Here is a 23,423-nt window from a genome sequence, read left to right as displayed (position 1 = left end):
AGGAGGTGGAGCAGGTTTACACCAACTCCTCTGCTCCAACCATTAAAATAAGGACAAGCAGCATTCCTCATGCTTCAGTCCTTCTGTTCTGTAACTGAATCCATATTTACCGTTTCTGCAACACCATGAGAGAAAGTGGTTGGATACATTTGCACTGTACGCACAGCCTCAAAAGTTAAACTGCCAAATGAATTTATTTCTAATGCAGTGATGTGAAAAAGATGAATTTAGCTCAAGATAACAATATGCAAAGTTTGAATTTAGAAACAGATGATATACAAGCTCAGTTGAAGTGTTAGCTGAGTGAAAACAAAAGGCTTAACCAGCTCTCTACAGATTAATTTCAGCAGCCTGGGTTCTCTCCACCCTCCACCAGCACCACTTCATCCACTTGCTGTAATTCATGCAGCTCATATGTGAGTGGTGCTTCTTGATTATGATGCTCGCATCATCTAGTCCTTTTATCCATTAAAGACAAAAAATCTTCACTGTTGATGCAAATGTTTTATTTTATTTTTTTAAAATACAGACAAAATAGACAAATATTATAAAAGACATTCGAAACACAACAGGAATCAACTACTTACGTCAAAGTGTTTCTGGAAGTGTGACACGCACGGCACCACTCCTTAAAAATGGGCACACAAGATCACTTCTACACTTTCAAATCTTCAGTCCTCATATGAGCTTTACATAAAGACACAGATCTGAAATCCAATGCACATGATCTAAAGGACTAAATGTTTTGTTCAGCCGCTCACTGAGAAGCTCTTTTTTAAATGTGACATTTGTTTTGTTTTAACGTGTAGTTTCACTAATCTTATTTGTTCTCTCATCTCACTCTGATGCTTAATCAATAAAACCATCTATACAGTGTCGTACCAAAATTATGTCAGTTACAAACCTGTGAATAAGCCTTTTTAAAGAAATGAAAAACAAATTATAGTGAAGGGCATGCTGAGTAAACTGAGTCTGCAGCAGCAGTTTACATTCAAGCACCTGCAGGAGAAAGAAGAATCCTTGTTCCTTCAACATGGAAGCTCGTCTCTGTTAAAGAAATAGCTCAACGTTTAGGAAACACATTTACAGTCCAAGCCAACTTGTGGATTTTACACTTGCATGTATTTTTGTAGGAAGCCAGATGGAGACAGAATCCCTGTTTCCCCACTGACTTTTGTCTACATGCTAATCTCAGATACCTCCACTGCTGGCTGCAGCTTCGTATTCACCGTCCAGGCATGAGTGACATCAACCTTTTCATCTAATGCTTGGCTAAAAAGACAAATGAGTCTTATTTCCCAAAACGAGGAACTACTTCTGTGAAGACAAAGACTGTTGCAGTCTATCAAATACAAATCTGATGAAAGTTAACTCATTCTGTGCATCCATAGAATTTGTGATATAAAAAAGTTCCTGTGTTCTGTAAAGCTTCGCAGCTTCACATCTGCTACTCTCCCTCTGAAATATGGCACCAAGTTTTGAGGGCAAAGAAAAGTCAGTTCATGTGAGAGGAAGAGAAAGAAATACAGATGAGTGACTGCAATTTAAATTGTTCAGTGAATCTGATAATAACAAAACCTGGTGGTTCAACAAATTCTGTATATGCTCGTTTGTTTTCTTGCTAAGAGTTTAATGAGAAGGCTCGGGCCCCGATTTTCTTTCCAAACCCGACAGGCATTTAATTTTTGTGTCCAAACCTGATTACAAGCACATGAAAGAAATTAAACGGCAATGAGATGGTCTAGTGCGACCCCCCCCCCCCCAACGCACCCTCTGAACCACAAGCTTCTCAGTGATCATGTGTTGATTTGTGTGGAACCAGATTAAACAGGAGGAGATGGAACATGTTAATCAGTGAGAGTTAGAGGTTTAATTTTAAACCTTTGGACAGCACCAAGCTAACTGTTTCCCCATTTCCAATCTTTATGCTAAACTGATAGCCTTCTGGATGAAGCTTCATATTCAACATACAGGCGTCGATTCAAACTCTCCCTTTAACAAAGCCATTTCTCTTAAAATACTGAAGAATCATTATCGTGGTCCAAACCAGCGAGGGAATCAACAAGTGCTACCATGTACATAAAGTCACTGCTACAGTAAAGTAGTTTGGATTGGCTGTTACAGAACTCACACACTGATGGTTCTCAAAAAGCACATTGTTCATCTGCTACAGTGCCAGAATAAAATACCCGCCTTTTGATAACAAAACTTCCTTTGGCAATTAACAATAATTCAACAAACACAAAGAACCTTTTAAAGGCCAAACATCAGTATTGTACAAAACAGCTGTTTGGGTATTTACAAAAAGGTTGGTACAGGGCACAGTTAACTTAAAGCCACTTTACCATAAAAACTCTTTCTGCCAGTTTATGACTGAATTAAGAACTGAACGTTTGCACAAAAGGTTCTTGATTGAAATCAACTTGGATCCAATGAGTACAAAAATAATGCTTGAATAGAATTTTCACCTGTTTCACACGAGTCTGAAAACACTGTTTGCTTCGGGGGAAAAAAAACGTCTCAACGTGTTGAAGTTTGCATAAAAATATTCACACAAAATAAATTACAGAAAGGAAAATGAAAATCTTATCAGAGTTTAACACTGTGCATAACAATAGAAGCTTTTGTCAAGTTTGCAAAGGGTATTGCTTCACAGTATGTGGACATCACGGATTGGTCCTGCGAGACAAAATGTACTTCTTAAAGCAACACTAAGTAACTTTTACTGAGCAACAGCGCCATCTGCAGGCACACAAGGTGACTGATTCTGTTGGGCTCTGGTCCAAACGATGAAGTGGTTTTCATGAGGAAAAAAAACAAAGTCTATCAATGTATTGAGTGGAACTGGGACTCCCTCACTGAACTGAAAACACAACTGAATATGGTGGATATTACCCATGATCCTCGGCTTTCTGAACCAGAGGAGTGGCGGCTTTAACAAATCCACCAAACTGTTTAGAATTCTTCATATTTTAAAGGTTTCCTGCAGAATATTGGAGATAAACTCTGGTTTTTAAAAACTTCTGAGTCTTTTGAACTGATCTACAGTTATATTCACAGTCACTGAAACATCAATCTCACTTCAATGGGCTGATTCTACGTAAAAAAAAAGTTACAGTGTTGCTTTGAGTGGTATTAAAAAAAAAAACAACAATGATGTTTAACAGCATCTCTGAAAATAAATGACGTTGTGTAACAGAATTAAAGCAAAAGAGCTTTAACACCTATTGGCTTTTACTTGGGCACCAACTGCAGCATTATGGGAACGTCGCTGGATAACAAAGATGTGGCAGAAACAAATACTGAGAAGCACAAGGTCAATCATGGCAGATTATTTAGGAACATCCAACCTATTATCAGTCCACCGCTCAGTGAATCACAGCTCTCTCCGATAAAAGGGGAGCTGTGGGGGTTTGAGTTTTTGGAATTAAAAAGCAGCAACAGCAGTGACTGACAAAAAAACCCCGAAAGAGTAGAAGAGGTGGAAAGAAGTAGTTTGGTGCTGGATCAGTCCATCCGACAGTGTTATCTGAGCTCTTTGGTGACTTTGGGGACTTTGAGAACTTTGTAAATGTCATTGGAAAACACTGTGGTGAAGTGGGGTCTTGAGTTCCTGGAAATGTGGGTGCAGAGGGGAATTTTACCAACGTTTTGCGCATCCTCAACGTCCCAGATCTCTGGCATGCTGCATCCAGGCCTGGATGAAGAGAGAAGAAAAGAGTTCATCAGAAAGAGAAACTATTTGTCTAGCAACGTCTTCACGTTTCCTCTTTGGCATTCTCTCTGGATAGAAGCAGCAGAATCCAAATGTGAGAGGAAACAGGGATCCACTGTGAGAGTCACTGCCAGGTGTCGTGTTACCTGGTTCGTCTGGTGCACCAGGAATCCTCCAGGACGAAGAAGTCCACTCCCAGCTGCATTAGATTTCTCTTCACTGTTTCTCCGGACATGCGGCTGTACATGGAGTACACCAGCATGGTTCTTTCCCTGCGAGAACAAAAAACAACAACAACACTACAATGAACAAGAGAAGAGCTTTTACGCAGCAGACAAATCATGAACGTTTAGGTGAAATATTACAGATCGAAGAAGTTTAAAAAACTTGTAAATGGTCTCACAGCCCAGACTTAGTATTTTTAGATTATTTCACATATTTAAATTTATACTTATTATATGAAGCAACGAGCAAGTTTGTAAAAACACAGTTATTATCAAAAGAAATGATCAAATTACGTCTTGATTGGATTTTAAGATTGAATCTGGCCAGTGTTAACTTGTTGTTCTGTCTGTGCTGCATATTAACAATACAATACATGCAATACACATTTCTGTTTCTCAGACGTAAACTCCACTGACCTCAGACCAGCGTCTTCATAGTGGGGATGGTTGACGATGGGACGGCCTGTGGACAGCTTCACACTGGCCATGGTGGGCATCGCTCCCGCAAACACGGAATCTGTGTCACAGAAAAAACTACATTTAATAGGTGTCTTTTAATCAGCTCTGTCACCAGTTGTTGAAGTTTCCTTCCATCTTGTATTATTATTACTTCCTGGTTTAGGTTCAAACGAGCGTTTCCTACAGTTTGTGATTGACAGTCATTAATGCTGACAGGGTGTGACTTCTTGGGTTCTCTGAAGTGTAAGACAGGATTCAACAGCTTCACAGCGCTCATTCCAATTTACAAAGAAAAAGGGAGATTTGTATGCAGTGCAAATTAACAGCAGAGCGTCACACAAAACAAACTGAGCTGTAAACTGCTCAGTTCAGCAGATGTTGCCGCAGCTCTTTAGTGCAGCTCTTTACACTGTGCATCATGTGTGTTCCTACATATGACAACTCATGATACTCGACCTGTATCTTTAATGAAAGAAAGAAAACCTACCAGGAAGGGTGTTGTCCTGGATCCAGTCCAGCAGCTCCTCCTGCGGCAGGTTGCTGAACTCTCCGATGATCCCCCACTGGGCCTGCAGGTTAGCCACTCCCTGTACGGCCATGACAGCCATGACAGCAAACACCAAGATCTGGTGCTTAAATTTCTCCCCGATCCAGCCAAACACCTGAAACACGGACAGAGAGGTAATCTCTCTTTACAGGTCAAACATGGATGAGACCAAAACAACTAACAACTGCATTAAAGCAAATACACAGTGTTTTCTGGGTCACTCTCTACGAGGTGAGAGACAGACCTGTCTGGAACAGATGAGCGAGGCCATGATGCACATGTGAGGTGTGAGGAAGAGCTTCAGGCGCATGATGAGGACGGCCAGGGCGGCAAACGCCAGCAGCTGCAGGCTGTGGTACACCAGCTGGAGGGGGACACATCCACAAACAGTCAGTCATCAGAAGTGACAAGAAGGTGCAGAGAAAATAACAAAATTGGACATCTTTTTAAACAACACATATCTACCAGTAACTTTGAACACAACAGTTAAACAAAGAACAGAACTCCAACCAAGACGTGAGAGGACAACGAGATTAACGTTTCTTTAATGTAATTTTACATTACTGCATCACTGATCTCTGATAAAACAAGGTATATACAGTATAAGATATGTTTGAGAGTGAAAGTTGATTTTAATTCACTCGAAACTGACTCTTATTCCTTTGGGTAATGATGAAAAGATGAGTCAATTGAAATTAAATCGATAACAATCTTCGTTTAGTAATTCATCAAACACTCACTGAGTTCAGCTCAAATATTAAAAGTGCTCTGGGGAGTTTTATTTCAGTTTCGAGTTTCAGATGTTTATTGCATTTCTTTCCTCATAAGACATTTGCAAAAAGAGACAGGACAACCATCTGCAGTTCACATTTACAGCTGAATGCACATGACGTGTCAACAAAAGAACAGTGGTTCAAACCTCCACAGGGAATTTACATTGAAAACGTACAGGATATCTTATTTTACATCCATACAAACCAAATTACATTTGGGATGGAAATTGTTCACCTTTGAGAAAGTCACCATGCGTTGTGAAAACTGATTTCATCATTTCCTCAAGTCATGCAGACTAAAATATGTATGTAAGACAAATTTACGCAGTTGAATCAATAACAGGTTTCTTTTTTTGAAATTCAAACAGCCAGTGGGCAAAATTAAATATTAATTCCCAAATTATATTTTCAATTTCATCAATCCATTCTCTGCCTGACCCAATGTTTTCCCTGTTCTCGATGAAAATAAAGAAAACATGTGAGCCACGCTGAACGGACAATTATGACATCAAACCGTGTGTGATGTAATGTGAAGAAATAGTTAGTTTTCGAAACCACAGATGGAAAAAATCATGGATTGAGACAAAGAGCAGTTCACTGATGCAAAATGCAGCAGCTTCACTGCAGCAGTTTGTTGCTGTGAATTTTAACACAGTGCTACGTCGGATGCATTAATATGTTATATTTTCTATTCTGAATTATTTCAACTCGTAATGTTCTAGAAGCCGACAGCCCGAGTTTACAATGAAATTGTAAGAGAAGCTTTCTTAAGTGGATCTAAAAGCTTTTCTGAACAAGCTGTGTGTAATGACATGTGCGTGATGCTTTTAACACCGTTTCTCCTGTGATCAGCGAGAACGCCCCCCGGAGAGTTTCTCATCGAGCCACAGAAACATTAAAGCAATTATCTGGGAAACTCAGGAAGCTTCAAAACGCACACACACAAACACACACACACACACGGGTGGAGGGACATCAGAACGTTTCCCTGCCCTGGGAGGGATATTAAAGAAAATGACATGAAGCAGCTGGACAAAAGGGGCACCGTGAGATTTCATAGCAGAAGAGAAGCTGCCTTTCATTTCTTAGTAATGAGAAAAGGGATGAAAACCACTCAGGGCTGTGGTAACTGAGCAGACGCAAATGCCCTGAAAGAATCTAATGAAATAAAAATAGGTTTAGAAAAGTGGAACAAGTCTGTAAAAATGCCTGAAAGTTCACACCGAGCTGTTGCCAAGATGTTTGTGAGTAAACTTAACAATAATAGAGGATGTGAAATGTTTTATTTTTTTTCCTCACCTCTCCTTTTGCAGAAATGTCAGACCTGCAACACAGAAGAGACAGAAATATTTAAACTCTGCAACGGTAAAATTTTTTCAAAATCACTTCTGTTTCACAATTTCATTCTGTTGCTAAATTAATGTAAATCATCGCGTCACTCACCCTGCACCTTCGTCAACATCGTCACTCTTGCCAGGCGCCTTGCCGCCGCCCCTCAGGAACCGGACTACATCCTGGCACGTCTAAAGAGGACAGGGTGTCAAAATTGATGGAATGAAACACCTCTTTCAGCTGGCTCGTGTATTGGCTGCCATTCTTTGTCAAACTGACTCGTGTATTCTTAGCTTAGCGTGGGCAAGGCATAATGAGATTAGACGACATGCAGTTTGTTCCCCCCTAACATTCAGTCTGTGGCAGTTTATTAGGTACATCTGGCGGGAACTGAAGCCGTCTAATCCAAATCCTACACACCTACACACTCAGCAGGAGATCTTACCTTCATGACGTGTCAGTGTTCAGTTTCAATGGAAAGCTGTTTAACTTGATTCAACAGTACTGTCATTTTGAAGGATGTAGTTTGGCGCTGTTGAACCAAACTGCATTACGCAGAGGTGTTTCTGTCATTTAATCTTCCCTCACTGATGAAAATAGATACAGGGAATAAATCTCCCTGTACTTGTTTTCTAAAAGCATACACATAAGACAACAAGCAAGACAACTGCTCTTTTCTGAAATTAAAGAGTATAACCCATATTTAAAAGGCCTCTTTCTAGATCCAGCAGTTGGAGGTTGGTCAGGACGTTGTTTACTGTTTGTTGTTCAATTATTTCTCAAAACTTTACAAGCGTCTGAGAGGAATGTTATTTTGCCCCTGTTCTGGTCTCTCAGGTTACAAGCAGAATGCTCTGACTTCTCTGAAGATTTATATTTATTTTTCTGCAGCGTTTCAATAAAAGATAACACTGCTGGTGATGAGGATTCAGTTCACACATCTGCTCTCTCTTTAAAGTCCTCAGGATGCCTTGAAACTAGACGTTCTGGAGTTTACACACACACTTCTTGTCAGATTTGTTCTTCTTCTAAAATGAACCAAAGTCTCGCCTATTCCCGACATATGGTGCAAAACCCTTGGGAGGACTCACCCTCCCGGCAATGAGAGCAACCACCAGCATGTTGATGGGTAGCAGCAATGTTTTTAGGTAGCGTAGAGGCGTCTGAAGGGGAGAGAAAGACAGAGACGCAGAGGTTAGGTTTACATGGACATCAATAATCTGACTATTAACATTATTATTAATGGGACATTACTCTAATCAGGATTCCAGTATGATCTGCTGATACAGCATTCAAAATAGCATCCACAACATTCGCCCCTCCAGAAATAGTTAAATGCACGATATTGCCTTTTACCCTTTTGAGTGTTTTCTTTCTAATTTTGCAAAAGCTTCATTTACTCGTTAGCTTTCCATCTTGTTCACACTCTAACCCAGATCACGTGTGGTCAAGCAGTAAGTAACTGTCGTAGGTCGATGTTACAAAATACGAATAAGACTTTAAGATGCAATTAAGACACATCATGCGCCCAAGGTCAGAGTACTGCAATAATAATAATAACAGGGAAAACAAGGCAGTGTTTTATTCAGAGTATTGTCGTAAGTGTTAACGTGTCTCGTGAAGTTCGGTGAGACAGAAAGAGACAACAGCTTTGTCATGAAGTTTAAATTCAGAGCACAGATCTGAGTCTCTCCACACTCTGATACAAAACAGCAGGTAGATCTTTATATCTTCACAGGAGACTGTGACATTTTGAAAGCTTAAGTTTTTTTTTTCAGAGCAGACGACCTGAGACTTTTTATCAGTGAACAGGACTTCAGGGTACACAGCGCTTTAGTTATCAGCATTTCCTGCTGCTTTGACTCAAAGAAGATAAATGTGTAACTCTGATGCAGAGCTAGATTCTGGTCAAAGGAAACCTCACCTCCAACTCCATGAAGTCAAACTCTGCAGCACACGTGTACATCAGAGTGTGGAAGTCTTTGTAGCTGGTGAACTTAGACTTGATCAGTCCACTGATGTGAGCCTGGAAAAGAAAACCAGATATTTGTTATTCATAACAAACCATTCACAAATATGACAGACAACCTAAAGAACATATTACCTGTAGCTGCCTCCGGCTCAGAGGCACAAAATAAGTGGATTCAGTGTAAAGTTACTGTCACTTACGTCATCAGAGGCACCGAGGACTGTGGACAACATGAATTTGAGGAGAACTGTGGAGCCGACCCACGCCAGACCCTGCATGACCTGAGGAGGAAGAGAAGATGCACACTGACAGGTTGACGCGTACACACAAACACACACTTGAGCCTCAGAGAGGAACCTAGAATCAAAGTCTTGCGGTGCTGTGGGGTGGTGAGGAAGCCAAAGAAGCTCAGAGCAAATTCAGCCACGTCAATTATCTTACCTCGTTTAGCTTTAGTTCATTTAAAAAGGAGCTGGCTAATGTAACCTAACTAACAGACAGGAGTTTGAAATGAATGCTGCATTTTCAATAGCAGATGTTCCACACAGGTGATACTGAATTCAAATATTTAATATGAGATGGCTCCTTTTTAATCACATTTGATTATTTGTGTGGCAAAGTTAAATGTTAAACCACGAGAAGCAGAAGTTATTTCTGCTGGATCAAACGAGATGAATGGGTACATGGATTAAACGTAAAACTATATCAATAATACAGATGAATTTCTAATCAGAGGAGGCAGATGTAGAGTAATAATATACAGGGACAGCTTTGAGTAGTAACAGACACAATCAATTCAATGATGAACTGAAAGCGCACAGATCATATTGATATTGTTGTTTTACTTATTTTCTGACATTTTTGTTCATTATCTATCGTTCATTGTTTTCCTTCTCACAGTAAACAAATATAAATATATAATAAGAACACCATTCATCATGGACGAATATTAAAAGTATAGTAAGTGGAGCAAAAACAAGGCAGCAGTGAATCCTACGTACCCAGATGATGATGCCAGGTTTGAAAACCTTAGCAAATTGATCCCTCAGTGCAATGATTGCCTGAAAAACAAAATCACCGAGGCAGAAAGTAAAACTCCAGAAATGTTGAATACATACATCTTCTCAATCATGTCTATTAAATAATTCCAGAAATAATTGCCTTCACAATCGTGACACTGTTGATCACAACAATAGCTCGTTCACGATGGAAACTAAAGTTCATGGTTCTGCGTACTGAGTTGAGCTTCACTGAACTCTGAATAGTCAGGTCATCAGCTGATTGCGCAGCAGCGGAGGCTTCAGATTCTGTCCAGCAGCAGGTCTTTCGTTACCACAGCTCAATTACTTTTACTTTTCCAGTTTCAGAAAGAAAACTGCAACCAGCATTACCACAGACCAAACAAAACAGCTGATTCCAATCACTGCTTGTCCTAACCTCAGCCCATTTCCTCCTGTTATGAATTAACTTGAACAAATGCGGTCAACTAACTTGTTTGGTCTTGTCGGTAAATGTCATCTGATGACATTCAACAATTGGTCATGCAGTTCAGCGGATCAGACTTTCAGGTGCAACTCACCCAGATGGAGACGAGTGAGGAGGCGTAGAAGGATGTGAGCAGCATGGAGTTACCAAACATCAGGATAAAGCAGACACTGAGTGTGATCTGTGGGAGGGAGGTGGTGACAAGAAGGAGGTGTTATTCTTCACAGTGTGACTGTGCACAGCGACAGTAGCTGGTGTTTCCAGTCGCTCCATGTGCAGGATCTGTCTGTGTAATTAGAAACAATGCTCCACACACAAGCTTGGCTGCAGGCTCAGGGGCACAGTCAGCTTCTGTAGGTTTCCTGTGATTCACACAGCTTCATTCTCACTGCCTACAAATAACAACATCTCTGTGTCTCTACAGCAGGAGGGTGGTCTGGGAATCAGATCGTATTAACCGTCAACAATGAGTCTTTCTGTGCGACAGTGCTGCTGAAAACACTCCAGAGATTTAAAACCAGTGCATTAAAGTTTGAATACGCAGCCACTCGCAGAAAATAATCCCATTAAATTCACTTTCTGATGCTTAATCCCACAGTGAAGAGTGGAATAATGCGCCCTCTGAATTATATTCGACAGTGGGGCGGTGGAAAAGGGCTAATGTTTGTAGGGCTGAAAAGATACATATATTAATTAATGGAAAATTAACGGTCAACCAATGTTCTTATTGATTTGGGCTGCAAATGAAACTCATGTTCTTGATTGATTGAGGGGAAAATCTAAATTTTAAACATTCACTTAATCTGCACAGGCTCAACAACGCTGTAGGTCGCAGAGGACACACCCTTGGTTTTGTGTCTGTATTCTGTGCTTCAAAAAACATACACAGACACACATGCAAAGCTGAAGTCGCCAAGCTCTCTAAATTATGCAGAACCATATGTCTTCTCCTGACACAAATCTTACCATCTTACCACAAAGGGACTTCTCCTTATCTGCCGAGCACACAAGCCCTGGCTAACAGCCGGGCACGCTGGGGGATTAGCGGAGAAAGAATGTGGAGAAGGACGAGCAGCCGGAATAAAACACACACACACACACACACCGACACAAAGATTATAAACTTCTGTCCTTGGCAGTGTCCGACCTGCCCACATATCATCCCTCTTTAATGGTGAAAAGCCAGTGGTGCACGCTCAGTAGCACAGTTAATAATAAAGACAGTCATCCCCGTCTCTGCTGGCGTCGTCCTCTCGGCTCATGTGAAATTCTTCCAGCCGAGGAACCAAGTGAGATAAGAAGTGAGGCAGAACGCATTACACCTCCGAGGGCAGCAGCGACCGGAAAGACTTTTCATTTATGCTGATGCAAAAAAAATAACGTGCAGCTATTTTTCTTTGTATTTCACCTGCACACATTGGTAATTTGCATAGTTTCTTTCCTGCATTCCTAAATTTTTGTTTCACAGTGCCAGTGCCTGATGCACCAGTGACCCCAAAAAATATTCAAACAAGCTATGAAACACTGTGATGAGGTGAACTGTACCATATGAGTGACCAGGATGGACTGCATCTTGGTGGGACCCAGGTAACCCAGGATGTACGAAGCAAACAGAGAAGCCACCTGAAAGTAAAACACAAAAAACAGAATCAATAATGTGAGAAAATAAGCAAGAAAATATCCAGTATCAGCAAAAAGGGAACAGAGTAAAAATTCCTTGATACGAGACCTGATACGATAAAGTTAAACTTTCAAAGAGCTATTAATACAATATCATACCTGTTTCAGTCAAACTGGCTAAAGAAATATTATTGAGAATCTATAGACTGTTTATAAAGATGGAGGACACGTCTTCCACTATCCAGAAATGAAGCCAAAACATCTAAGTTACAGGATCTGCCATTTGACGCCATTTGTTGTGTTGACACGGCGTTGTTGTGATTTTATTTGGTTTGTTCCACGTCCCATCTACTAACATGGAGAAGGCAGCGTTTATAACCTACACTGAAGCCAGCCACCAGGTGTTATCATTGTCGTCCATCTTTATAAACAGTGCAGTGAGGGTGGACGTACAGCTTTGTGTCCTCAGGCTGGTTCACACACACACAGTGGATGAGGCTCAAGAGTTAAATTAGCCGCTGAGTAAAATAAAACAAAGATGGAACAGCTGTTAAATAAGTCGCCTCTTTTTAAAACGCCTGCACTGACAGCAGCTGTGCCCTGAGGGGGCCGTCAACAGCTCGGGCAAAACTGTTGCCGAGCACAGATGCTCGCAGCAGTGACCCGTTTGTTCTCCGGCTCTTCTGTCTGCCAGCCTACGCTCTCTCACTCACCATTTCTCTCTTTACCTCGCCTGTCTGAGAGAATGTGCCCTTCCAACTGTGTCAAATATCCCACTTTATAACTTAAATATATCTTTTTCTAATGCATGTTTGGAGCACTTTGATCAAATGAGGATGGAAATGATGCGTTCTCGTAATGTCACCTCTCTCCGTCCCCTCCTTTCCTACCTCTTCCATCTTCTGAACTCTTTGCTTCCTTGCCAGAACCCTGTTCTCGCTCCAAGTCTCTATTCTCTCTAATCTCCTGTCCGACCACATTCTCTCTCTCTCTCTCTCAATGTTTCTCCTGCACTCTTGTTTACCTGAGTGAGCAGCACAAACTGGGCAAACTGCCAAGGCAGCATGAAGCACAAATTGGAGACGCCTAGAGCGACCATGGCTGCCCGGCTCAGGTTCCGTGTCCTGTGGAGAGAAGAGACACAACGAGAGGAGGGAGAAAAATAGATAAACAATACAGAAATGGAGTGGTGAGAGTGTGTGTGTATATGAAAGATTAGCGAAGGCGCATAAAGACACCTGAGAATACACACACACTTTCAATTTCACTCTTGAAGGTACTACAAACACCTGGTTATGTACTGAGAAACACGGCACAGGCTTCATTCTCCATTAAACTGAATGTAGTTGACTGTTGACTGAGCTCACACAACACAAGGTGGCGTCCACTCTCTGACGTGCAGTGAGACTAATCTGTGACAAGTGCTTCAGCTCAACAAAGAGGCTGCGTCTGTGCACAATCTAGTCGACAACACAAGCCCGCTCTGCTTCAGCACAGTTATTACCACACAAAGGTCAAACTGTTAAAATGTGTCTGTAGCCTGTTCTGCTTTAATGTCACAAGGAAACAGCTTTCTGATTATCGCCGCGCTGGTTGTTTCACACATTTATAGTTCAACAGGGTGAGAGGATGAAAGAAATACAAATGCTTTTTGACAACATCACATTTCTCAATCAAAATGCATATATTTGTGTATTTAACATATAAACATTGTTAGATTCAGATTAGTAGAGCAATAGATGTAATGGGCCGTCGCTGATTAAGCTTTTAAATTTATGTTAAAACCAAAGAAACCGAGGCCCAACACTTCCTTAAAGGTACAGTGTGTAGAATTTTGTGATATCTAGTGTTAACATTTCATGTTGCAGCTGAACACCCCTCACGTCACCCTCCCCTTCCAATTTTATTCATAAAGATCCATCTAATATTCTGAGAAAATCTTAGATCTGCACCCCCCCCCCCAATCGGGATCCACAACCAAAATTCCCTGACCCATCCTTCCACCAAGTTTCATGACCATCCATCCAGTGGTTTATGTGCAAACTTGCTTGAGACTGAATGTGAGTTTACCGTAGGATGTAGGTGAGAAGAAGCATCTGCAGGACTAAGAAGGGGTAAGCAAAACTCTCCCTCAGTGGCGGAGTCCACATCACACGAGTGCTCTGATTACGAACACAAACAAAAAAAAAGAAAACATGTTTAAAAGCAAACCGAAGCATCGCGGCGGGTGAGCTTCACTGAGCAATGATGCATTTCCTCTGCAGTTCCTATGGAAGTGACACACAGTCTGCGAGCTTCTAATGTAAGACCTCTGCCATATGTCGGATAGCAGAATTCACATATGCAACAGAGACTGTGAAAGCTTTTCTACCATTTGGACAAAACAATTTACTGACCAATTGTTACTGCTGCTGGTAGATTCTCCCAGGACTTGCATATATATCTATCTGCCAGATGTTTTAGTCCAAAGTTTTATTATATTGTTTGTTAGCAGGTTTCATTACATCTACACGCAGCACATGATATTCAGTGTAGAGGTCTACTGAGCAGAGCCTCAACTGATCTTTTTTGGTTGTTATTGTACTCTGCTGTGTTTTGTCCACCTCGTCCCACTCATTTGGCAAAGCTGCTCTTTGGCCACTTTATAAGAGGAAACAATTACATGTGGCTGTTGTTTGGTTGAGAACAGGAAAGAGGTTGAAGAGAGCACACAAACCTATTATGAGACAGTATCTGTGTTTATTAGTTGTTTATAATAAAAAAGTATGGCTAAGCTGTAAAATATCAAGTCTCAAGAGTGTGATGACGACATATTACAAATAGTTGACATTTCTAAGAATACACTGAATATATTGGACGATGTAGCAGGAAACACTTGACTTGCTAATATTGATATTGGCATCTGCCCCCAAATAATAATATCGGCCGGGCTCTGCAGTAGTATATCAGTATTGGACTCTGCATTAAGAGAAATGTCTTTAGCACTTGATCAAGTTCTCCATCACTATTTATATGCAATAAAACACTTAGCACGTCAGTATTATCTCACCTCAGAACACATAACCAGCCCATAACTTCCTCAAAGAAAAAACATTTCAGCTGCTGCTGAAACGCCACAAACCACTGATGAAAAGAGGTGAACAGGATGTTTGACAGGACTGAAAAACACAGTGTGTTGAAATGTCGGCGTATTGATCCGGAAAAATAGAGACTCACAATTTGTTCTGGCGGAAACTGGAGAAAAGGAGGTGGGTGGAGGGACTCGGCTGTGAGTGCCAGCCCAAAACAACTCTAAGCTCCTTTGAGGGAAATGAAATGAGCTCCTATTAACCACCCTCTGCTCCTCCGAGAGCCTTTTTTTAATTCTTAGTTTTACACATTTCAGAAGCTTAGACCCAGAGAGGCTCGCACTGAGCTACAAAGCTTCAGCATTCAAATCCTGACTCACTGGCAATGATAGTAAAGAGGGGCAAGGGCAGCACTCACTTCGCCGTGATTGAAGAAGAAACACATGGTGGTAACAACGCCGCCCAGCCGACTGCCACTGGGAGGGAGAAAATGGAGAGTGAGAAGAGAAGCAGACAGATTCAGAAAGGTCATCCTTCATCGGATCGGTCAAATCCAGGAGACAAACCACAGAACAGTTTCTTTTTTGTTAAGGTTCGACAGCTGACAGGTGAGATGCACCGTTAAAAACTCTCCTCCAGCATCAGAGCATGACAGAACCGAGCGGAGTTACCTGAGGTAGGCGCCGTAGATGAAGAACAGGCTCATCATCAAACCGTTCAGCACGAACACACAGGCCACGTAGAAATACGCTGGATCCCCCATCCCTAATGTGCACAACACAAACAGAGAGACAGAGAGTGTGTTGAGCCTTTTTCATAATCAGGGTTTACTGATGGAGAGAAGAACTCTCCGAGTCTGTCACAAGTACAAAGATTGATCATTTGATTTGTCAATGGAAGAATGATTTGCCAAATAGTTAGATAATTGTTTCATAGTGTATAAACCAAAATGCACAAAAATTCTGCTTCTCAATTTTGAGAATTTTAAGCTTTTCTCTGTTTTTCATTGGCACAGACAGAAAATCTTTTGGTTTTGGACCGAAGATGAAGATGTCAGTTATTTTTTATTAAGTGTAAAAGTTCTGATCAACACAGAAGAGAGGAAACTGTGTTCACAACACTTCTGAATCCTCCTAGACCTTCAGTTTTCTTTAATGATGTGGAAAGGGTCAAGTCTCCTTCACACTGCACCTCTTGGATCTTGGGTGCTGAATCATTTGAAGCACTCCAACTTGTTGAAGTGAGGTCAGAGCAAAAATAGCCCATGAAAGAAGCAGTAATTCTGCAAAGCTCCTGGCTGCTATAATAAACCAAATACCCTGATCCCCTGAGGTTTTCTGTTGCTTCTTGTTATTTTCAGACACAATTGAGAAAAAATACAAAAACAAAAAACCTAAAGGAATAAAAATACGTGTTTCTAACATATATAACCTGTGTATATGTATACAGTATTTGTGCTTTTCTGTATAATATTGTTGGACCTTTCATGCAAATACTTAAACATAAACTACTGTCAAGGGTCTAATAATGTTTAACAATGCACTTACTCACGACATAAAACCAAATACATTCTAAAATATAAAGCAGAGCGTTGCCACACAATGTACACTGTAATAAGAAGACTTCAGGCGAAAGGATCGTTTCCGCAAAAAAGGCGAGGGATCGTAAAAGACCTCGATTTTATTTCACATCTGGGGAAGTGTTAAAGAACATGTTCCCTTTGACCAGCTTCAAATAACAGAAGATATAAAAATATACTACACCGAATAATCACACGTTGAGTTGCGACGCAGAAAATATGGGTTCCTGAATTTTAACAGGTGGCTGAAAGCACGTTTTTGCTTCTCACCCTGAATGAAACTGTATTTCCAGCACCGCTGAATAATTTGCTTTCAGCAGCGCCGGCAGCAAAATTAGCAGGTACACAGAACAGATTGATGAGACTGTAATGACTAACAAGATACTCCGGAACGTGTTGAAATTATAAAAAGCTGTTTCATCACCAGGATGTGACTGAAAATCACTGGGAGAAAACAACGGAGTGTGGAAACGTGATCCAACAACAGCTCGGCCTGAAAATATAAACCTCTCCACTCTGTCAGTGGGACTGTTCGCTCGTATGCACGGCAGCTTGTGACATGTTTGTGTAAACACAGTGAATAAACCTGTGTACGTTGACCCGGCGCTGCTTCACTCTACTAATGAGACAAACAGAGATTTCAGCTCAACAAAGAAAGCTGACAAATGCTTTCCTTTGTAAACTGTCAGATTTACTAATATGGAGGAAAAGAAACTACACCTGCGTTTATTCTTCTTGCCCTCTGGGCTACAAAAATCATATTGTGTTTCTCTTACTGCTGCGGTGTTAGACCTGTTGTTCTGCTATTTGTTTTTGCTGTGATTTGATTCCTAAATGTCAAACAATGCCTGACATGATTTCATGAGTCCTTCTATGTTAATACATGTTTTTATTTTTTACTGACAATGGCACTAAAATGCTGAGTCAGTTAATTAATCTAAATTTTTTTTTTTTGGCATAATTCTAAATAATCAATTAATTTTCATCCTAAATATTATTTCATGTTCACAGATACTTCACAGTATCTGCTGGTTTCCTAAAACTTTTATATAAATAGTTTAACTCTTTAGAGAATACGAATCTTGGCCGACTTATCGTATTAAAACTCCACTGATTGACCTCACAGCGACGACAAGACAGTCTGGTACATAAACCACTGTACAGCCAGGATTTGTTATTGGTCTTACACTTCTTGTGGTAACAGATTCAGCTTTAACATTTAATGTGTTCATTAGTCAGAAGTTGGCCTCGTTCTGACTTAATATGAATCTGTCACTAAAGATCTGATCACAAGTGCTGGAGAGCAGGTTTCTTATTTACCTTCTGGACAGAGTCAGGACAGGTTGTTTCCAGTTGTCATGTTAAGCTAAGCTAGCTCATCTGGCTGCAGCCAAATTGTGAACTGACAAACAAGTGGTTTGAATGTCAAGAACGCAAAGAAGCATTTTCCCCAAAATTAATTTCATTGAGCAAAAACGCTTCAGCGGGAATCTTTAGAGCTTCCTCCTTCCGTCAGTTCTCTCCTTATAAATTTATACATTTTCTCTGAACTGCTCCTCAAGAGACTTTTTAACTGCATCTGTCCATGAGTGAAGAAAATCATCAAAGCTTGTGAAGATTAGTCAGAGTGAGTATTTTAAATGTCAGTGTAGCTCTGGGTCATTACTGTGATACTATATTCTTGTGTAATGCAGATATCACAGCATTTCAACCAACTGTCTGTAACAGATTGAGTGTCAGAGCTCCATGGCGACAGCGTGTGTACCTTCGCAGCTGTCCACGGGCGTGAGTCCTTCTCCTCTGTTGATGGACCAGCACATCTTCGTGGGAATCCCAAAGTAGCCCATCACACTTGTGTACATGCGGTACCAGCTGGCCAGGACCACCTGAGGAGAAGAGACGGAGGAAGGACAATCGGTGAAAAACCTGTTCAAACAGCACGTCTGAAAGGACCTTTCTGTCCCGTTTCCTCTGAGGAGTGGAGACACTTTGTTGTCCTCTACAAGTTGTTTACTTTTCCTGACGACTTCCCTGAGGTGAAAATGATGATCTCTTCTGAATATCTTTGTGGCTTCTGCTGTAGTTCACCTGGCTTCAGTGAAGGACCGAAATAAATCAGTGTGAAACCAATTTTAAACTATACAGAAGAAGCAGAGAGTGTCATTAACTGAGTCATTAGTTTACACCCTGCTGCAGACAACAGCGAGTTTAATTATAGCCTGTCATTGAGTTAATGAGAAGCTGCTACAGAACATGGATGTTTCCTACACTACTCTACTTAATGAGACAGTAGGAGATGTAATAACAGGTTTGTCTGCTTTGCCATCAGAAGCAAATGTTTTATTTGCGTCCTCGCTCCAGTGGCTGAAAAGAGGAGCTGCTGCAATGGACAGTTTGAGGAAAGTGTGCAGAACATTAGAGCTTGAAACCGTTTTCAAGAAACAACAGAAATTAAAATTTTGAACCTAAAATCTGAGCTTTTAAGGAATATCATGAGTAATGCTACCACCCTACAAATGATACGAATATCGTGTGAACATTACCTCTGGGTAGAGATTAAATCTCTTCAGCGTGTTGATAACCAGGGGGTACTCTGTCAGCCGATCGTTCATGACCATGTGGAGACCATCCAGAAAGGAGGGAGCCTCGATGATGGTTTTATAATAGGAATAGTACAGGCCCTGGAGTCAAAGAGAAAGTACAAACGACAGATTAAACTCATAACCTCAATAAAAGTCAATATGAGGGAGAGGATTGTTGGGTGGAGATTTTTAGAAAGAGAAATGTCAAGTCAGAGTGAAGGAGGGGAAAGGGAGACACACCGCAGAGTGATACATAGAGACAGACCTTGAATATAACTCTACTCAGACAGCTCAGCCTGAAGACACAGGAGGGAGTAACACAGCCCATCTGCTCCAACACAGTGGGAACGGAGCAAGAAAAATATTCTGTTTGCAAACGATTAAACTGTCACCTTCAGTGTCATCTCTAAAAAGGGCATGAAGCTCGGGGAGCGCGTCAAGCTTCAGCAGCTTTTACACAGTTACTGTTGTAAAAAAAAAAAAGTGTGACATTAAAATCGCGAGTCTTTGCAGATTCTGAGTTTCTGACCTTGTGCAGCTGCTCTGCAGTGTCCAAGACAGAAAGTGAGAGACAAACTCAGAAACTAGACGCCTGTCGATGACTTGCACATTTTGAAAACCGACGTCAGATCTGAAGAGCGAGTCACGTTCGTAATGCTGTGGGAGGAACGTATGATTTTCTCTGATTGTGCAGATGATGCAGAGACGCAGCACTTGGTCACATACGAACTCTGCCTTGCAAATGTTCCCTCTGTCCCTGACGCTGATCCGAAAGGTGAATTCAAAGCTCCCACGTCCACTGTGGCCCTAAGACGTGAATGTCATCACCCACCCATGTCAGTTAGGACACGCACCTATGCAGACGTTCACATGCATCTTAAAATTTGTGACCTTGCTTAACTGTATGTGTTGTACGTTCCTGGTACAAGATATCTGATGGAATGTGGGATCATGTAGACGTGGGTTGGACGCCATCGATGCAGACGCTCATTTTATTGTGAATGGAACCAAGCGTGACCAGGACGACTACTCGACTCTCAGCTGACACAGAACAAGGAAAGTATGGTCGACCCTTAATCCCGTGCAGTTGACATACAACGGCTGTGTTCCCTTATGTGGTGCAATCTACCACCCAGCGAACTCAAAGGTCCGAGTTCTACCTCGTTCTACTTTGTTTTACATGTTCGGTTAGTTCATGCAGACGTCATTTTTCTGGTGCAATTCCAGCGTCTGGCTTCAGAAAAAATAATCCACTGCCACGTTTAAAACTGCTGCCAGAGGATCTACAGTTTCTCATCACTCTGTTCCATGCTCATCTATAAACCACATTTCAAAAGCTGACATTACTTCCTTCATTCCCAGCTGGGCAATCTAGTTGAACACAACTCATGCTTGTTTTAAATCAATAATGTGCCTGTTTCTCTCTTTATTAAATCGATTTATCATTTGGTCGACAAAATGTCTGAATAAAGCGAATCGTTCGCCGCATAATTTCCTCTGAGAGCGGCCAGGGAATGTTTGTGCTTTACCTAAGTAAAATGATTGATGATGAAATTACCTGTAGATAAATTTGTCATTCGGCTTATCAGTTAATGGTTTGGGCTCTAATGGTTACATATGCTTACACAGTGATGTCTTGTTCTTTCAGAATGCATGCATCTCACTATTATCTGATCATGCAAGTGAAGGGGGACAGAAACCCTCTAGAATCCGTCTTCAATAAAAAACGTCCTTGTGTTTATCTGAAGCCAACAGGACGTTTCTGTGCAGATGAGGAAATCTAACAAACTTTCAGTATTTTTAAAGGCAAATTAGCTCGATTTCATGCTGAGCTGTGGCAGAGGGAATATTTCACAGACTGTAACTTTGGAAGATATCCACTTTACTTCTGTAACCTAAAACTTCTGAAGCGTCACATGAGCTGCAGATAAACTCTGGAATAAGCTATTGCACAGAGTGAGAACTGTGGGTTTATGTCCCCCAACACTGAAGTGATCTCTCGACGGCCTGTACGCACGAGGGGAAACAACTGCAATCAAACAAAAGCTGCTACAATCATCAAACGAGCACAGGATTATTATTATTTGAACACAGACTTAAACTGGAATGACACTCAGAAGAGCCGTGCCGCCACCAAAGGCCCGAGGGTCCGCTAAAAATCCAATCAAGCTGCACTAAGTTGCACACAAATGATCAATGATTAATGTGCCTGTTCTTTTTCATCTGGATCCAGAAATGATTCCATGAGAAATCAGTGAAAATGTCAAAAAACTTCTTGCATTCACACCAAAACTAAAAGGGCTCATGACGCACACCGCGTCATTGTACTATATCGTTAAACAGACGGGGGGTGGAAACATAACCCCCTTGGAGGTGAGGATGTGAAGCTATTCTTTAAAGGGCGGCTGTGGCTCAGGGGTGAGAGCGGTCGTCCTTAAACCAGAGGTCCAGCTGTTTGATCCCAGTCTGCAAGACGTAGTGTCCTTGGGCAAGATACTAAACCCTGAACTGCTCCTTGTAAAGTGGTCTAGAAATATAAATACTATGCTCTTGCAATTATACCAATCAACGTCAGCCTCGTAACACTCTTCACGAATCCTCCTCAAAGAAGACAATTATAAAACAATAAAGTTTGTATTTTTACCATCTCTGTCCTGAAAGCCATCTCCTTCTCCAGGTTCGACAGGTGAGAGAAGTGTCTGTCATTCTCGAACAGCTGAGAGAGATGGTGCCTGAACATGGAGGGAGGGCAGCGTGAGCTCACGTGTGAACACAAAGCGATGGAGCAGCAACAACACAACACACAGTGAAGACACGACGAACTCACCAGTGCAGAAACCCGGACAGAGCCGCTGTGGACACAGAGACAATAAAACATTTTAAAAAAAAACTCAGAACACCACTTGATTGTTTTGCATCCTGGTGCAAAGTGATGGAGGAGAAACCACCACAACAACGTTAGCTTCAACTTTACCAGAAAAAAAAAAAACCTGTTAACACGTGTGGAGCTGCACGAGCCGCGGCGGCCGCTTCAAAGGGGTTCGAACGAACAACAGGAGGCTAACCGCTGCAGCTACACGGCTCCGGTGAGCTAACGTTAGCCCGCAGATCCACGGCGGCGATAACTTAATTTAGCGCTAATGCTACGGGATGGAACGTGAGGACGACGCTAGCTTTAGCGGCTAACTGGCTAACGCCTGCACAACTTACCGAGGAGGAGGGTGATCCCCAGCTTCGCCAGCGCCGAGGGACTCAGCCCGAGCTTGTGTCCGATGCCGGAGAGCCCGTTGGGGTGAGAGCCGGGGAACGCTTTGCCCTCCCTGCCCGGCCGCCTGCCGCCGCCTTTACCGGGGGGCGACGCGAGCGGGTTCCTGTCGCGGTCAGCCGGGGTCGCCGGACTCCTCCCGGTCTGTTTTCTGCTCTTAGCCACCATGGTTCTCCGGGGAACGAGCCGAGCGGGGACGAAGAAAAACCCCGGAGGAGGCACCAGTGGGCGGTGTGAGCGCAGCTGAGCAGCCCCGCGGTGGCTCGGGTCCGCTCCTCGGATCTGCCCCCGGTTCTCCCCGGTAGCAGCGACACCCGATCACGCTGCGCCCCCTGTCGGCCGTTTGCCGCGGCTGCAAGCTGGTGCCGCGCTGCACGGGGCTTCCAGCGGTAACCATGGTGACGGTAACCAGTGGGTACCACGACATTCGGGATGATAAAATAAATCAGTCAAAAAAAAGTAAATGTGCAATTTAGCATCATGCTTTAATTCTGTGTGTAATAATAAATGCAAACAAAAAAAATTTAATAATGTGCGATACGGTGGCCGAGAGAAGTCACACACTGCAGATGAAGAAAACACGCGCAAATTAAAGGGGATAGTTCACAGGAAAATTAAAATTACCACTATGATGGAGAGGTGGGTGAAGTATTTCAGTCGACAAAACACTTTCAGGAGTTTCAGGAGTAAACAGAGTCGAAAAAGCTTCTTCAATTGCATTGGATTTGGCTGCAACCCCTGAGACGCCAAAAGTTTTTTTGTGGACTCAAACACTTCCACCATGTCTCCATCGGCGTAGTGGTGA

At 42.0% G+C, this 23,423-nt stretch overlaps 1 protein-coding gene across 1 annotated transcript; it reads right to left on the bottom strand.

Moving 5' to 3' along the window:
• Positions 1 to 489: 489 nt before the first annotated feature.
• dpy19l1l (dpy-19-like 1, like (H. sapiens)) lies at positions 490 to 22,930 on the bottom strand. Its single transcript, XM_020103439.2, has 22 exons — positions 22,564 to 22,930; positions 22,181 to 22,205; positions 21,998 to 22,085; positions 19,315 to 19,452; positions 18,537 to 18,657; positions 15,864 to 15,957; positions 15,611 to 15,668; positions 14,195 to 14,286; positions 13,149 to 13,248; positions 12,050 to 12,127; positions 10,599 to 10,685; positions 10,021 to 10,080; positions 9,220 to 9,300; positions 8,975 to 9,076; positions 8,142 to 8,213; positions 7,162 to 7,241; positions 7,018 to 7,042; positions 5,190 to 5,309; positions 4,886 to 5,060; positions 4,357 to 4,456; positions 3,862 to 3,987; positions 490 to 3,697 (listed from the first exon to the last, which is right to left on the bottom strand). Exons 1-22 carry the CDS (start codon positions 22,784 to 22,786, stop codon positions 3,526 to 3,528), a joined length of 2,217 nt encoding a protein of 738 aa, XP_019958998.2. The 5' UTR covers positions 22,787 to 22,930; the 3' UTR covers positions 490 to 3,525.
• Between the last annotated feature and the right edge of the window lie 493 nt (positions 22,931 to 23,423).

This window comes from Paralichthys olivaceus, chromosome 13 (genome assembly GCF_024713975.1).
Source record: "Paralichthys olivaceus isolate ysfri-2021 chromosome 13, ASM2471397v2, whole genome shotgun sequence".
NCBI lineage: Eukaryota > Metazoa > Chordata > Actinopteri > Pleuronectiformes > Paralichthyidae > Paralichthys > Paralichthys olivaceus.
This window is presented reverse-complemented; position numbering and strand designations above follow the sequence as displayed.

Bases quoted from the DNA above. Each gene is read 5' to 3' on its own strand.
- dpy19l1l (XM_020103439.2), bottom strand. From the start codon at position 22,786: ATGGTGGCTAAGAGCAGAAAACAGACCGGGAGGAGTCCGGCGACCCCG. The intron at 22,086-22,180 runs GTGAGTTCGTCG...CTCCATGTTCAG, and splicing joins CTGTCCGGGTTTCTGCACTG to GCACCATCTCTCTCAGCTGT. The intron at 9,301-10,020 runs GTACGTAGGATT...CTTCCTCCTCAG, and splicing joins AACCTGGCATCATCATCTGG to GTCATGCAGGGTCTGGCGTG.